This window comes from Vidua macroura, chromosome 10 (assembly GCF_024509145.1).
Source record: "Vidua macroura isolate BioBank_ID:100142 chromosome 10, ASM2450914v1, whole genome shotgun sequence".
Classification (NCBI taxonomy): domain Eukaryota; kingdom Metazoa; phylum Chordata; class Aves; order Passeriformes; family Viduidae; genus Vidua; species Vidua macroura.
The window spans coordinates 345,844-360,247 of NC_071580.1; the positions used below are offsets into that span (position 1 = coordinate 345,844).

Consider the following 14,404-nt stretch of genomic DNA (forward strand, 5'->3'; position numbering starts at 1 on the left):
GTGCTTGAACCAGAGCCCATCCCAGGCTGCAGCTGGTGCTCCCCGGAGCCAAGCATAGGTGATTGCTTTGGGCACTCTGAAGGCATTTGTTGCTCTTTGCATGGGGAACCACCTCGTCTTGTACCTGCAGCTGGCTGAGCTGCCGTGGCCATGGGCAACTTGGGGCATTCCTGCTGGTGCCACCTTGTCAGGAGCAGTAGAGCAGTACCTGTGTGGGTGACTTGAGCAAAACCTGCCCGTGTAGCTGTCCCAAGCCCTGGCTCGGCTGTGCTCTTTGTACCTTGTGCCTTACCCGAGGGCTGAAGTGACTACTCAGCTGGGGCTGGAGATGGAGGGGGGCCTGCTCAGGAGCAGTGCACTGCTGTGGAGCACGGGATTGCTCTGCTCGAGCAAAGCCCTCTTGTGCCTCCATGACCAAGGTGCTGTCACTGCGGGCTGGTACCGCCTGCCCTGAGCAAGACCCATTTGGGGCTGTGTGGATCAGCCCTAGACTGCCCTTTGCTCTGCACCAGGGCAGGCAGGGCCAGAGGGGAAACCTTGCTGAGCACGTGCAGGTGCCACAGCGTCAGAGACTGTCTGTGTCTCATTTTGCCTTACACCACACACACACTGGTCAGAATTGCTGGGCATTTACTATTGCCTTGATGGAGCTGCGCAGCTCATCACTTATGTCAGCAGCCATGCAGAGCTCCAGGATCTTCACAGCCTGGGTCATCAGGTACATGGGAGGCTGCATTTTGTTCCACTGCTCACTGGAAGGGAAGTTGAGGCATCCCCGCATCCTGTCAAAGAGCTGCAGGATCCTCACACGGAAGGCAAGCAGCAGGAGCTCATCCTCACCCAGCTGGGCTGGAGGAGGCAGCTGGCTGCTGGTGCTGACCTGCAGAACAGAGGACGTGTGTCAGCAGAGCCACCTGAGCTGGGGACGGGGCTTCCGTCTCCAGCAGACAAACCTGCCCCTGTGACAGGAGCCTGTGGAGGAAAGGAGCTGCCGTGCACCCTGCCCACGTGGATCATAGCTCTTCTCCCTGGCAGAGCCAGGGTGACCTTGGGGATGTAGCCAGGAACCTGCCTGAGAGTGGAGTCCCACACTGGGGCCCCTTGTGGAGAGCTGGGGCTGGCAAGTGCCCCATCTCCATAAGAGTGGCAGGAATTCATGCATCTCCACAGCTTTCTTTTTGGGGACGGAGCGTGGGACAACATAGGGAGCATCCAGCATGGGATTAGCACAAAGGGGAGCTTCCCTGGCTGCCCCGCTCCCGCTGTGGGGAGTGGCTCAGCACAGGAACAATTACCTGCACTTTGGTTCCCATGTTGAATTTTGCTTGTCGCCCCATGGCGAGGAAGGAGACGAAGATCTTGTCCTGGGCCAGGATCCTGACCCCCACGTGGCGGTTCAGGGAGATGAAAATGGGGCTCAGTGGGACCTGGGGTCCTGGTGACAAGTTTGGCCACATCCACCTTCTTACCCTGTTGCCTGCTTGGTCCAAATACTGCCCACCTTGGATACTCATATTTATCCTAAAGAAAGGGAAATGGAAGCTCTGAACCCTGTAAGCTCCTCTGGCAGAAGGTCTCTTACTCCCCTGAGGGATGGGACAGAGGCACAGCAGGGGCAGGGTCTGTCCCCCACCTCTCAAGGCACAGCTGTGTTGCCTTGCTGCTCTGGGGGCACCCGAAGCAGGGCCTATGAGCTGCTGAATTTGTCTATTTTTGGATAGTATTAAAAATACCCTTTATGGCCTTTGAAATGTCAATGCACAGAGGAGACAGCAAATCTGCTGAACGCACCACTCATCTCCGGTCGGGTAATAGCAAGTGCTCCTGCCATCAGACTGGAACAGTGCTCGGATTTTGGCTGTCCTTGGCTCGTCTTCCTGTACTATGCACATCAGCTGGTCTCTCGCTTGTGTAATGATGATGGCCAGGTTTCCAGATGGATAGCTGCTGCTAGGTAAGGTGTTTGTAACCTCCCGCTTTGCTTGGTTGATCTGTTATAACACGCTAAATACTTCTGGGTACTACTTTGGGGTGTAAAAACTGATGTATTACCCAGAGCACTGTGTTAAAGGTGTGCTGCTTCCTTGGGCTGGGTCTTGGAAGCTAGTGCTCATTGGAGCTGCTGGCTGTTCTTTGAAACCTCAGCCCAGGAGCTGTGTCAAGTTTCACTGCTGCTGCTCCTCAGAGCGAGTGGGAGCGATGAGCTGGGTTGTAATAAAGTGGACTGGGACACACTTAAAATGAAGGCAGGCAAGTGAACCCCGTAAAGGATACAATAACTGCGAGGTTCCGTCTGGGAGCATGGTAAGGAATTTCTTTCCGTTTTTGTAGTACTTCTGCACCAATTTACCTTTCCCCACCTAAGATTGGAAGGATAAAAGGGATGAGAGCTGCCCAGTGAAAATGGGCGCTGCCGGGCTCTGACCGCTCGGAGCGCTGACACATCCAAGGTGCTCCCGTCGCTGTCGGCCGCAGGTACCTGCCTTCTTCCCCAGAAGACTGAAGTCACAGCTGAGGACGCCGCGGGACATGGGTTTCTTGTCCTGCTCTTTCTTGGGCTTGCGCTTGGGCTTGGGCTCCTCTTTGGGATGGGACTTGGGCTCAGGCTTGGGCTCTTTCTCCAGCTCGGGCTCCTCCTCGGGCTGAGGTTCTGGTTTAGGCTTCTCCTCAGGCAGGGGCTCTGGTTCAGGCTTCTCCTTGGGCCAGGGCTCTGGCTCAGGCTCCTCCTCAGACCGGGGCTCCGGTTCAGGCTTCTCCTTGGGCCGGGGCTCTGGCTTGGGCTCCTCCTTGGGCAGGGGCTCCAGTTCAGGCTTCTTGGGCAGGGGCTCTGGCTTGGGCTCCTCCTCGGACAGGGGCTCGGGCTCGGGCTCCTCCTCAGGCAGGGGCTCCAGTTCAGGCTTCTCCTCGGGCCGGGGCTCGGGCTCTGGCTCGGGCTCCTCCTCAGTCTGAGGTTCCAGTTCAGGCTTCTCCTTGGGCCGGGGCTCTGGCTCGGGCTTCTCCTTGGGCCAGGGCTCGGGCTCGGGCTCAGCTGCACTTGCAGCAGGCACTGGTGTGCCGCCTTCGGGAGATGAGAGTTCCTGGGAAGGCTCGTAGGAAACGGATCCAGCTTGCTGTGAACCTGCAGAGTACAGAGAGCGCTTCTGTGCAGCAGAGAGGGTTGGCAGTGCCCACCACGGGGCTGCCCGATACCTCTGCTGTAACTGGGGGAGTGGGAGTTCCTGGCTCAAACACTCCATCCTGACAGTCTGTCAGGGTATTTTCTAACAAGGGCAGTCCAAAATGCTCAGCTATTTCAGAGCACAGGATTATGATAAAAGATAGCATTTTTTTCAATTACATATATACACACCTGTGTGAAGAGCAAATTTTGGGATAACATTTGGCTCCACGCACTGGAACTGACCATTTGAGATCCCAGTGCTGCAGAAGCCTGACTGCCCTGCCATCCTCTGTGAAAACATGCCCATATTGTAAATCTGGTTCACCTGTCAAAACTTCTCCTCTACACCTAGACCCAAAGGCTGCTCAGTCATCCACAGCTTGGGCTAGGAATTGGTGGAATATCCACCTGATCAGGCAAAATATGAGGGTGAGCCTCATTCTGGCAGTTCCTACTTCCTAAGGGCTTGACTTTGCCAACTTGTCCTCTCAGGTCAGGTTCTGTGCATCTCAGCTAGAAACATCACAGATATCTACTGAAAATCATGACAAACTCTGTGCAAAGGGGATGTGCCTACTCTTGTGCTCATGTATGAGGGATGATTTAATATGGCTGTATCTGTATCTAATTTAATGAGACTGCATATCTGACAATGAACGAACATGCTGCTGTATAAAATCCTCCAGTTAGAAACCAGCAATTCCACTCAATGCATTGTTGAGGAATATAAGCTCACCTTTAGTGGCACTTGGCCTTAAAGACTGGTCAGCCAACTCTCTAGCCAGGTGTCTCTTCTGCTGCCTGGAAGACAGAACTGTTGTTGACACCTCACGTATCATGTTTAGAAAACTGCAAGCAGTGGATATCCCTGCTTTAGGAACACAATTTCTGAATCTGTTTTTCTCTCTGATCACAATTCCAAGTAACAGGAAGCAGAGTGTCACCAGAATACTCATACCTCAGCAGAAAGGAATTGTGCCCACACAGATTCCAGTGAATAGACTGCCACTGCAGTGGCATCAGCTCTGCTGGCAGGAGAGCTGAATATTGTAATGAGGTTTGGATCAGGATTTTATGTGAAAGAGAAGAACGGATGCCCACAAGATCAAGAAAACAGCTCATCTCCAAGAATATTTTCACTATTCTTGTGTAGCTTCCTATGAATCTGACAGTGGTTTGGTGTGTGCTCTGTACATAGTAGGAGGCACTTGCACCCTCAGACTGTGAAGGATTTTTGAGGAGACCAACAGTTTACTTCCAAGTGTACTGGTTTTGTTTTCCCTGTGGCTTAGACTTTCCCTGGAGGCTTAAACTCTTGCACAAGCTTTGGGTCTCCTGCTAAACAGCCTGAGAACTTGCAGAGCTCTTGTGTGTGACTCTGGAAACTGTAATCCAAACACAGTTTATGGATCAAAACAGAAATACAAAAAACACCAGCTTTGTTTCAGTGCCAGAGGTAGAAGCTACACCCAAATACTGTCCCTTCCCACATCTGTGGGTTGTTTTGGCTCTACATGTCTCTAGATAGTTCATCTATCAGCACTGGAATTAGCATTTCACTCAGCATGTGCTTCGCCACCTCCTTGTGCAGCCTGGCAATAGAAGAGCCAGGAGGGACCAGAGAGAATCAGAACTTCTGGTGCCTAAAGCAAAGGTTTTTCTTCTTTCATCCCTCTCTCCAGTTTCTTAACACTCCTTTTCCCCTCAGAGCTCCCTGTTGTTCATTACACAGACCTGATCCCCAGTTCTCCCAGTACCTCTGGTTGTCTTGCTCCTTTGACAGCAGCAGGTTGGCTTCGGAGCCGAGGGATTCGTGGGTGCTGACAGCTCTGGGAACGCTGCTGGCATCCTCGAGCCTCCTCTTCTCCTTCACGATGAACTCGTAGAGCTCTCGGCTGCGCTCGCAGCAGAATCTCTAGAAGGCGAGAGAGCGGAGCTGTGAGCGTGGCTGTTCCACGGCAAGCCCCTGCTCGTCCTTCCCCCAGCTTACGTCTTCCTGCTCCTCGGAGAGAGGCACGTCCTCGGAGAAGGGGAACGGCCTCAGCAGCTTGCCACAGTACTCGCACGTCGGCTCAGCATCCTCCTCTGCCTGCTGCGATGGTGGGAGAGCGGGGAGGAAGGACACGGGGGACCAGCCCCCAGATCCGCGGTCAGCACGGTGAAAACGCAACAGGTGTGACAAAGCACCTAAGGGCACTCACAACAGATCCATGTCTGGGATACCTTGGAGCGATTTAACTCAAAACATTAGGTTCAGGAAACCACCAAAAAGAAAAGCAATCATGTTGTAAATAAATCAATAAATGCCCCCAAACAAAGGGAATTACTGGTATTTTTGAGCTCTGCTCCTTCCCAGGGAAGCTGAGAGCACAGAACACTGTAGCTGAGGATTTGAGTGCCTTACAGAGAGAAAAACTCCAGTTGTGGGAGTTTCTGAGTAAGCACTAGCAGACTTAGTGATACAGAGCTGGTCACATCTGATCAGATGCAAATCAGGTTGGCAGCAGGGTGTGTTTTGAGGATGGGTACTGAAGATCCTGAAACAAAATTCCCTTGCTCCCCACCTCGTGCCTTGAATTAACTCTTTTGTGACTTTGCTCTGCTAAGGGTTACGGGGAACTCTGTACCCTGCTTGTATGTGGCTGTACCTACTTATATTACATTTTGTGTCTGATTTAGACAAAATATTCTGTTGGGAAATTCTCAACAGGAGGCTGCACAGCCTCTTGCTGCCCAGGCTGTTTCAACAGCCTCGCAAAGAAAAACCTGTCATGAAGGGGCTCCTTTGCGGGCTCGGCAAAGGGCGTTGGTTCCATGTTTTCTACATGGAACCGTGTGAATGAAGCAGCGGGGAGCAACCACCCCAACCGACCTCATGGTATACGTTTGTCTGCGAGGACTCGGGTCTGTAGGCCAGGAGGGTGGGCAGGCCCGTGGGGGTCGGCTGCGGGCTGGCCGGGGCTGTCTCGCACCGCGGCTCTGCCGGGTGGTCTGTGCTCTCCTCGGGGGGCGGGGGCCAGCGCGGCTCGCCCGGTTCATCGTCCGCCCCTCCGCTGGGCTCCGCGGCCCAGCCCAGCCCGTCCATGCCCGGCCCGTCCGTGCCCGGCGCGTCCGTGCCCGGCCCGTCCGTGCCCGCCGCGCTGCGCCGCCGTCTCCAGGGCGACGCTGAGGCCGCGGGGCACGCCGGGAGCGCGCGGCGGCGGCCGCTCCGCCCGGCACCGGCCCCGGCCCCGGCCCGGCCTCTCCCCGCCCGGCACCGGCCCGGCCCGGCCGCTCCGCCCGGCCCCGGCCCCGGCCCGGCCTCTCCCCGCCCGGCACCGGCCCCGGCCCCGGCCCGGCCTCTCCCCACCCGGCCCGGCCCGGCCCGGCCGCTCCGCCCGGCCCCGGCCCCGGCCCGGCCTCTCCCCGCCCGGTACCCGGACCCGGCCCGGCCGCTCCGCCCGGCACCCAGCACCCGGCTCCGGCCCGGCCCGGCCTCTCCCCGCCCGCTATCCGGTACCCGGCCCCGGCCCCGGCCCCGGCCCGGCCCGGCCCGGCCGCTCTGCCCGGCACCCGGCCCGGCCGCACCCCGCCCGGTAGCCGGCCCCGGCCCGGCCACTCCGCCCGCTACCCGGCTCCAGCCCCTGGCCCGGCCACTCCGCCGGGAGCGGAGCCAGGGCGGCTCTCACGGGGCAGCCGGAGGCGCCCGGGCTGCGCGGTGCTGCGGGGGCCCGTGGTGCTGGCGGGGGCCGAGCCGCCGCGCTCGGTCCCGGTCCCGCCGTCCCGGCGCTCCGCGCCTGCCGAGCCCCGGAGCTGCTGCTTCTGTCAGCAGCGGGGAGCTGGACACGCGTTCCCAAACCCGACGTGACTGCCTGTTCGGACACGACCTGTCTGCGCCGGAACACCTGCCCGAGTGGATTCCTTACACCTGTGTTATACGCTTGTCACACATCTTCCTGATCTCTCCCTTAGGAGTTGGCGCTGTCGAACCTCTCCAAGGAATCTGCACATTCAGCTCGGAGAATAAAAGAGAGAAAACCGTCTTGTGCAAACCCAGGCAGGTTTGGATTCCCCTCGGGAGAGCAGGTGTGTGCCACTTTACCTGTGCTGTCGGTAAGAATTCACAGTGTCTTACTAGCACGTGAGTTCCACAACAGAGAAGTCAGTTTCACTTATTTTTCAGACAGAAAGAGCATGTTGAGGTGCAGGCAGTGGTGTCGGTGGCTCACCTGGTGTTGGTGCCGAGAACTCCCCAAAGCACTGCGAGATCACTTCCATGGCTCTCGGGGATGGCCACAGCCCTCGGGTCTGGCTGCGGCACGGAGTGCCTGTCCCGACAGCAGAGGGCCGGCGGGGCATGGCCAGGGACAGGCCCCTCGAGGTGAGCTGTGTTCGCTCTAAACTCATCAGTCCCTGGACAGGTGCACTTTAATTTGTGTTTGAAGTGGAATAGTTTTTAGGGAGAACTCCAGAACCACAGCAGATGCTCCTGGTGTGCTGGAGAGCAGCCAAGGGGCTGCAGGTGCACCTGCCAGGTGCTGTAGCCTGGCTGGGCGTCTGCTGCAAGCTTTGTCCAGATGTGCTTCACCCTCCCTTTCAAGGCTGGGGGCTTGAGAGAGGTCAGTTCTGTTCAGAGAACCAGAGAACCTCAATAACCTCTTCTGAATGTCTTGAGGAACTGTCACACTTCCACTTGACAAGTCATGTCAGCTGCCTTGGGAAGAAAACCTGAAACCTGAGGGAATCCTGAAATGAATGTCACCTGTCTACTCAGTGACCTGAATTGGAAACACCTCCGTTCTTGGCAGTGCCAGCTGAGGTATTCCTTATCCTAAACTCAGTTTCAGTCAGAAAAAACACAAGGTGATGGGTTTATTTTGTTTGGGCTTTTTTGAGGTGAAATCTAACAAGAGTGTGTGTGCCACTCCTTCAGAACTGAGTGGTGTGGACAGACCTAATGATAGTGTGTGTTAACTTATCTAATGTGGATTATAGGTGACACTGGAGTAATGAATTAATCCTGCTATATTAAAAAACACACTTTGGAGTTTTGCTTTACGCAAAAATCCTCTTACGTCCCAATTGTCAGTAAGAAAATTACCTTCCACTACAAGTTTTGCTGAATTACAGAAAACTTAATCAAATCCTTAGGAATTATTGCTTGATAAATCATGATGAAAGCACAGGTTGTAACAGGTGTTGGAACCATGGCTTGACTTCGATCCTGCCTATGCAGGAGGCAATTAGTTCACCAGGCTGATGCTGCCAGAGGTCTGCCAGCACAGTGTAAGTGAGACCAGATGTAGAATCTTTAATTGCTGGTATTCAGTGCCTAGAGAGTAACTCCGTGGGAGGTTTTTTCCACGGTTACTTCCAAGTTCTTGCAGGAAGACCGAGCTTCCCTTCACTGAGGCCAGACTTGTTCTTGTGCACATTTCCGAGGGCTGCTGCCAGGTGCTGGTGACAGCTGCTTAGGGCTTGGACATAACTCCAGAGCTCTCCCAGGAGGAACACTGTCAGGACTGGTTTTCCTCCTTTTGCATTGTATCTATTGACACCAAGCCTCACCCGTCCCTTTACTGCCATTTTCCACCAGCGTGAGGCTTCCCCTGGCAGTGTCCCTCGTGGCTCGCTGCCTGCTCCGAACGGCGCACGGACGAGATCTGGCACAGCCTATGGGGAGCTCTGTTTGCTGTCATGATTCAAGCAGAACGTTCCCGTGGCAGAGTTGCAGGCAGGGTCAGTTGTGGTGACAGCATGGTGGCTGGGAGGTGGCAGGGGCAAGGACCCCTCCAGGGAGAGCCAGCCCATGCCAGGGGATCCCAGCTGATCCCGCACGGCCGAGCACACAGCGTAACCACGGAGCAGCTGCCGCGCACTCGTGTGTTAGCACAGCTCCTCAGTGTAGGTTTTGCAAAATATTTATTGCAAAATAAAAGAAATATGGCAACAAAACTTAAATACCAAATGACAAGACACTGGCCATAAAGCTCTTGCTATATTATGAATCTTTTACAATGATCAATAGTAGAGTGTGTCCCAGGGCAGCTGCACGTGGACAACCTTGTGTCACTGGCTCCAGCCATCTGCAGTCTGTGAGACTTGTGCCTCCTGCTTGCACCTGTACCTGGCCCGATCCCCCTAAAGCAGACAGGAGCCAGCAATTCCACACATTACACATGGTGTAATGTACCATGCCATACCCCAGCCCCTTCTCTCCTTTTTCCTGTTGAAGCCACCGCAGCTGACCCAGTGCCCTTCCCTTCCGTAACGTAGCAGGGAATGGAGAAACACTGCTGAAGTACCTACTGTTCCCCCCACAGCTTCTCCTGTGAGAGGTTGCTTGGATTTCCTTCCTTTCTCACCTACTAGGAAAGGACAGGCAGCCAGGGAGGATTGTGAACAGCCAGGGGTCAGGTTAGAATTGCTAAAGCCTGAAAGAATTAAATCTGGCCAGGGGCATCAAGGGCAACAAGCAAAGCAACCTCTATAGGTACACTGGTGATAAAAGGAAGACCTGGGAGAATGTGGACCCTCTGTGGAAGGGAACGGAACACCAGTTCCCTGGGCCGTGGAGAGGGCTGAGGTACTCAGTCATATTTCTGACTCAGCCTTCGTGGCAAGCTGCTCCAGCCACTCTGCCCAAGTCGCAGGAGGCAAAGGCAGAGAGTGGGAGAGCAAAGTTGCCTGCAGCAGGAGAGGACTGGGGTTGGGGAGGTCGAAGGGACCTGAAGGTGACCAAGTCCATGGGACCTGATGAAATGCACCCACTGGTTCAGAGGGACTGGTGGAGGAAGTGGCTTGGCCACTATCATCCATCGTGTTTGAGAAGTTGTGGCAGTCCAGAGGAGTTCCCACTGACTCCAAAAGGGAAAACATAACCCTCTTTTTTTAGAAAGAGGAATAAGGAAGATCCAGAGAACTACAGGAGGTCAGGTTTCACATCAGTGCCTGGAAAGAGCTTGGAGCAGATGCTCCTGGATATTATGCTAAGGCACATGGAAAATAAGGAGGTGATTGGTGATAGCCAACATGGCTTCACTAAGGGCAAATCATGAGAACTTAGAGTCCCTTCCAGGGCCTAAAGGTGCTACAAGAGAGCTGGAGAGGGACTTTGGACAAGGGCCTGGACTGACAGGACAAGGGGGACTGGCTTCCCACTGCCAGTGGATAGGGCGAGATGGGATATCGGGAAGGAATTGTTCCCTGGCAGGGTGGGCAGGCCCTGGCACAGGGTGCCCAGAGCAGCTGTGGCTGCCCCTGGATCCCTGGCAGTGCCCAAGGCCAGGCTGGACACTGAGGCTTGGAGCAGCCTGTGATAGTGGAAGGTGTCCCTGTCCATGGCAGGAGAATTGGAATAGATGATAGTCTCTTCCAAACCAAACCCTCTTGTGATACTAAAGCCTTTTATTAAAGGCTCACCACCATCAGAGGGAGTCTGTACTGCTGATGAAAGGGCTTTTAGGTGTGCTCCAAACAGGAGCCTCTTAAGCCACATATCAATGGAAGCACTCTTTATATAAAATATAATTAAATTATAAAAGGTAACTGTGTGTGTGTAATCTTCCTAAGGCACCCAAGAATTTTAAAAGACCTTGTCCTACTCACGTTACTTACAGCACACTCTTGTTCCTCTTCTGCCCAAAGTTACAACTGTTGGCTAGTCAGAAACCTTAGCACACAAGATGACATAGTTGAACAGCATAAAAAATAGGAACCAAAACCAAACCCCAGTGAAGCACTACGTCCAGACAGCTCGAGTCTCACTAGCAGTGCATCACGGGCAACACATGGAAATTGTCACGTTGATGCCGAGGTTTCCGTTGTCAGCGAAAAGGTGTGCAGTAGCTGTATCAAAAATGAGGCAGTTGCTGTTGCGGATGGCCACGGACACACCGTCGTGGATGGAGCAGGGAGAAGCCTCCCAGGTCAGCCGGTGGCAGCTGCTGTGCAGCTCCAGTCTGTACTGAAAGTTCTCTGCCTGCTTACGGGTGCCGATGAGCAACACGGTGGCAAAAAACTGCTGGTGACCTTCACACTTCTCCTGTTTCTTCAGCACCAGCATGAAGTGGTGACCAAAGCACGACTGCATCATCACCCAGTCCACTGCCCCTGGCAGGTTAATGTCTGTGGCAAGGAAAATGATGTCTTCTCCCTGAAGGGTGGTAATGCTTTTGTGGGCATGCATGAGGTGGGACATCACGGCTTCCAAGGACCCCTCCCAGTCACAGGAGGTACCAGGGCACGGGCAGGAGTAGGGACGGTACTCACAGATGGCTTCATGTTTTGGCTTTTCTGTGTGGTGGAGTGTCAGGGAGCAGCCTGTTGTGGCATACTGGAAAGAGACCAAACACAAGCCGTCAGGAAAGGCAACAGCACTAGTATGTGCTGCTCCCACCCGTCAGCTGGAAACACAGGTGATCAACCACAGCTCTCATGCTCATTGCAAATTTCACATTACTTGTATGGAGCCCTGGATTCAAGCTGAGCTTTACTTAGATTTTGTTTCCACTTAAAATGGATTCTTCTTGTCTTTTGAGGTTGTTTTTTCCTAACGCAAGCACTTAGATAAAATGGGCTGTATGGCTGAGTTGCTGTTAGATCTGCTGTAGTAGTTAGATCTGATCCGTCCAGATCAGCTGGAGAGGTCCTGGCTTGGATATTCCTTTTCTTTAAAAAGAACAGAGGATTCTAGTTTCAACAACTGGGGTGGTGGGTGGGTGTCCTCTGCAGGGGGATGCGGGGGGGTGGTCTGGGGATATGGATGGGGGGTGATGGCTGAGGCTTTTCTGCAGGGCTACAGGGGTGGGGGGTGATGGCTGGGGGCTTTCTGCAGGGCTACAGGGATGGGAGGTGATGGCTGGGGGCTTTCTGCAGGGCTACAGGGATGGGGGGTGATGGCTGGGGGCTTTCTGCAGGGGCACAATGATGATGGGTGATGGCTGGGGGCTTTCTGCAGGGCTACAGTGATGGAGGAGGTCCCGCCCGTCCCCCTGCCCAGCCGCTCATCCTTACCTTGCACGGGAAGAGGACAGCCGAGGCCACCTTCTCCATGGCCAGGTTCCTGATGTTGGGGGTGAGGGAGCCCCGGCAGGTGGGGCAGAGGCTCAGCTGCTGCCGGCATTGCTTGCACACCAGGTGCCCGGCCTGGCACTGCAGGATGGGCGGCAGGATATAGTCGAAGCAGATGGGGCACTCGAAGAGCGAGGTCAGCTCCTGCTGCTGTTGCTGCTGCTGGGGGGGAGGAAGAGGAGGAGGAGGGGGAGGCGGCGGAGAAGCCCCGCCGGTCCCCGGCAGGACGGCGGCGGGGGACGGGGCGTGCTGCTGCTGCTTTCCGCAAGGCTTGCTAGGGCCGGGGCCGGCGGAGGACGGGCGGCTCATCGCGCCTCGCCACCGCCGCCACCATCGGGCCGCGCTGGGGAGGCGGGCGGAGGCGGAGGAGGCAGAGGCAGAGGCGGAGGATGACGCAGAGGCAGAGGCAGAGGCAGAGGATGAGGATGAGGATGAGGCAGAGGATGAGGATGAGAATGAGGCAGAGGCAGAGGATGAGGATGAGGATGAGGATGGACGGGGCGGTGCGGGGCGAGCGGCGGCTGCGCGCGGCCCCCGCCCCGCTCCCGGCGTGCCCCGCGTGGGCCCGCCCGCGACCGCCCGCCCTGCGCGGGAGCGTGCCCTCGGCGGGAGCGTGTCCCCTCACAGGGAGCGTGTCCCCTCACCGGGACCGTGTCCCCTCGGCGGGACCGTGCCCTCGGCGGGAGCGTGTCCCCTCACAGGGAGCGTGTCCTTTCACCGCTCACCGGGAGTGTCCCCTCACCGGGACCGTGCCCTCGGCGGGAGCGTGTCCCCTCACAGGGAGTGTCCCCTCACCGGGACCGTGCCCTCGGCGGGAGCGTGTCCCCTCACACGGAGCATGTCCTCTCACCGCTCACCGGGAGCGTGTCCCCTCACCGGGAGCGTGTCCCCTCACCGGGACCGTGTCCCCTCACCGGGAGCGTGTCCCCTCACCGGGAGCGTGTCCCCTCGGCGGGAGTGTCCCCTCACCGGGAGCGTCCCCTCGGTGGGACCGTGTCCCCTCACCCGGACCGTGTCCCCTCACCTGGGCCGTGTCCCCTCACCGGGACCGTGTCCCCTCACCTGGGCCGTGTCCCCTCACCGGGAGTGTCCCCTCACCGGGAGCGTGTCCCCTCAATGGGAGTGTCCCCTCACCGGGACAGTGTCCCCTCACCGGGAGCGTCCCCTCACCCGGACCGTGTCCCTTCCCTGGGACCGTGCCCCCTAACCGGGACCGTGTCCCCTCACCTGGGCCGTGTCCCCTCACCGGGAGTGTCCCCTCACCGGGACCGTGTCCCCCACCGGGAGTGTCCCCACCGGGAGCATGTCCCCTCACTGGGAGTGTCCCCTCACCGCGACCGTGTCCCCTCGGTGGGACCGTGTCCCCTCGGTGGGACCGTGTCCCCTCACCCGGGACCGTGTCCCCTCACCGCGACCGTGTCCCCTCACCGGGAGCGTGTCCTCGGCGGGAGCGTGCCCCCTCACCGGGACCATGTCCCCTCACCGGGACCATGTCCCCTCACCGTGAGTGTCCCCTCACCGGGAGCGTCCCCTCGGTGGGACCGTGTCCCCTCACCGGGACCGTGTCCCCTCACCGGGAGTGTCCCCTCACCGGGACCGTGTCCCCTCACCGGGAGTGTCCCCTCACCGTGAGTGTCCCCTCACCGGGACCATGTCCCCTCACCGGGAGTGTCCCCTCACCGGGAGCGTCCCCTCACCCGGACCGTGTTCCTTCCCCGGGACCGTGCCCCCTAACCGGGACCGTGCCCCCTAACCGGGACCGTGCATCCCCCCAGGCCTGGGCCCCTCTCCCGGTGTCGCGGGAGCTGTGCGTGCCCGGGCGCTGCAGCGCTGGGGCTGAGCCGCGGCTCCGCACTGGGGTCGCAGACCTCACTTCAGCGGTAACCAGCACCTCCTCATCCCGGCCCAGCATAATCTCTGGCTGGGTGCCGCGGCTGCTTTTTATTTTTTATAAAATTCAATAAACCTGAACCAAGTTTCTGGATCGCTTGCAGAAGGTTTATTTTCTCAGTTGTCGTTAGCAACACGCTTTAGGGCGTAACTTACAGGTCGTTTTGGAGTAATGACAATGAAAAAGGAAGTGGACGGTGGTTTCCGTGAGCTAGAAGCAATGTGCCCTGTCCATGCTTGTCAGGCGAATGCAGGGTGCCAGGATTTGACAAAGGCAGTAAAATCACTGGATCACAGATCCCC

General features: G+C 56.9%; 2 protein-coding genes and 1 long non-coding RNA gene across 5 annotated transcripts; 1 reads left to right on the forward strand and 2 right to left on the reverse strand.

Annotated features, from left to right (window-relative positions):
* Nucleotides 1–596: 596 nt before the first annotated feature.
* ERICH6 (glutamate rich 6) lies at nt 597–6,330 on the reverse strand. Its single transcript, XM_053986060.1, has 9 exons — nt 6,033–6,330; nt 5,151–5,252; nt 4,918–5,075; nt 3,897–3,961; nt 2,484–3,118; nt 2,275–2,360; nt 1,792–1,944; nt 1,296–1,521; nt 597–880 (listed from the first exon to the last, which is right to left on the reverse strand). The coding sequence occupies exons 1-9, from the start codon at nt 6,243–6,245 to the stop codon at nt 614–616; spliced, it is 1,905 nt and encodes a 634-aa protein (XP_053842035.1). The 5' UTR covers nt 6,246–6,330; the 3' UTR covers nt 597–613.
* Nucleotides 6,331–6,700: 370 nt separating this feature from the next.
* LOC128812266 (uncharacterized) lies at nt 6,701–8,014 on the forward strand. Of its 3 annotated transcripts, none has more exons than XR_008438671.1 (2): nt 6,701–7,225; nt 7,306–8,014. It is a non-coding gene; the product is annotated as an uncharacterized LOC128812266 (long non-coding RNA). The 3 variants fall into 3 exon arrangements; XR_008438669.1 differs by having other exon boundaries at nt 7,323–8,014; XR_008438670.1 differs by having other exon boundaries at nt 7,327–8,014.
* An 877-nt stretch (nt 8,015–8,891) lies between these two features.
* Nucleotides 8,892–12,686, reverse strand: SIAH2 (siah E3 ubiquitin protein ligase 2). Its single transcript, XM_053986545.1, has 2 exons — nt 12,155–12,686; nt 8,892–11,474 (listed from the first exon to the last, which is right to left on the reverse strand). The coding sequence occupies exons 1-2, from the start codon at nt 12,518–12,520 to the stop codon at nt 10,917–10,919; spliced, it is 924 nt and encodes a 307-aa protein (XP_053842520.1). The 5' UTR covers nt 12,521–12,686; the 3' UTR covers nt 8,892–10,916.
* Between the last annotated feature and the right edge of the window lie 1,718 nt (nt 12,687–14,404).

What these genes read in the sequence shown, in the direction of transcription:
- ERICH6 (XM_053986060.1), bottom strand. Translation starts at nt 6,245, where the DNA reads ATGGACGGGCTGGGCTGGGCCGCGGAGCCCAGCGGAGGGGCGGACGAT. An exon ending in TCAGTCTTCTGGGGAAGAAG is followed by an intron (nt 2,361 to 2,483) that starts GCAGGTACCTGC and finishes TTCCAATCTTAG; the next exon opens with GTGGGGAAAGGTAAATTGGT. An exon ending in GACGGAACCTCGCAGTTATT is followed by an intron (nt 1,945 to 2,274) that starts GTATCCTTTACG and finishes ACCTAGCAGCAG; the next exon opens with CTATCCATCTGGAAACCTGG.
- SIAH2 (XM_053986545.1), bottom strand. Translation starts at nt 12,520, where the DNA reads ATGAGCCGCCCGTCCTCCGCCGGCCCCGGCCCTAGCAAGCCTTGCGGA. An exon ending in CTGTCCTCTTCCCGTGCAAG is followed by an intron (nt 11,475 to 12,154) that starts GTAAGGATGAGC and finishes GTCTCTTTCCAG; the next exon opens with TATGCCACAACAGGCTGCTC.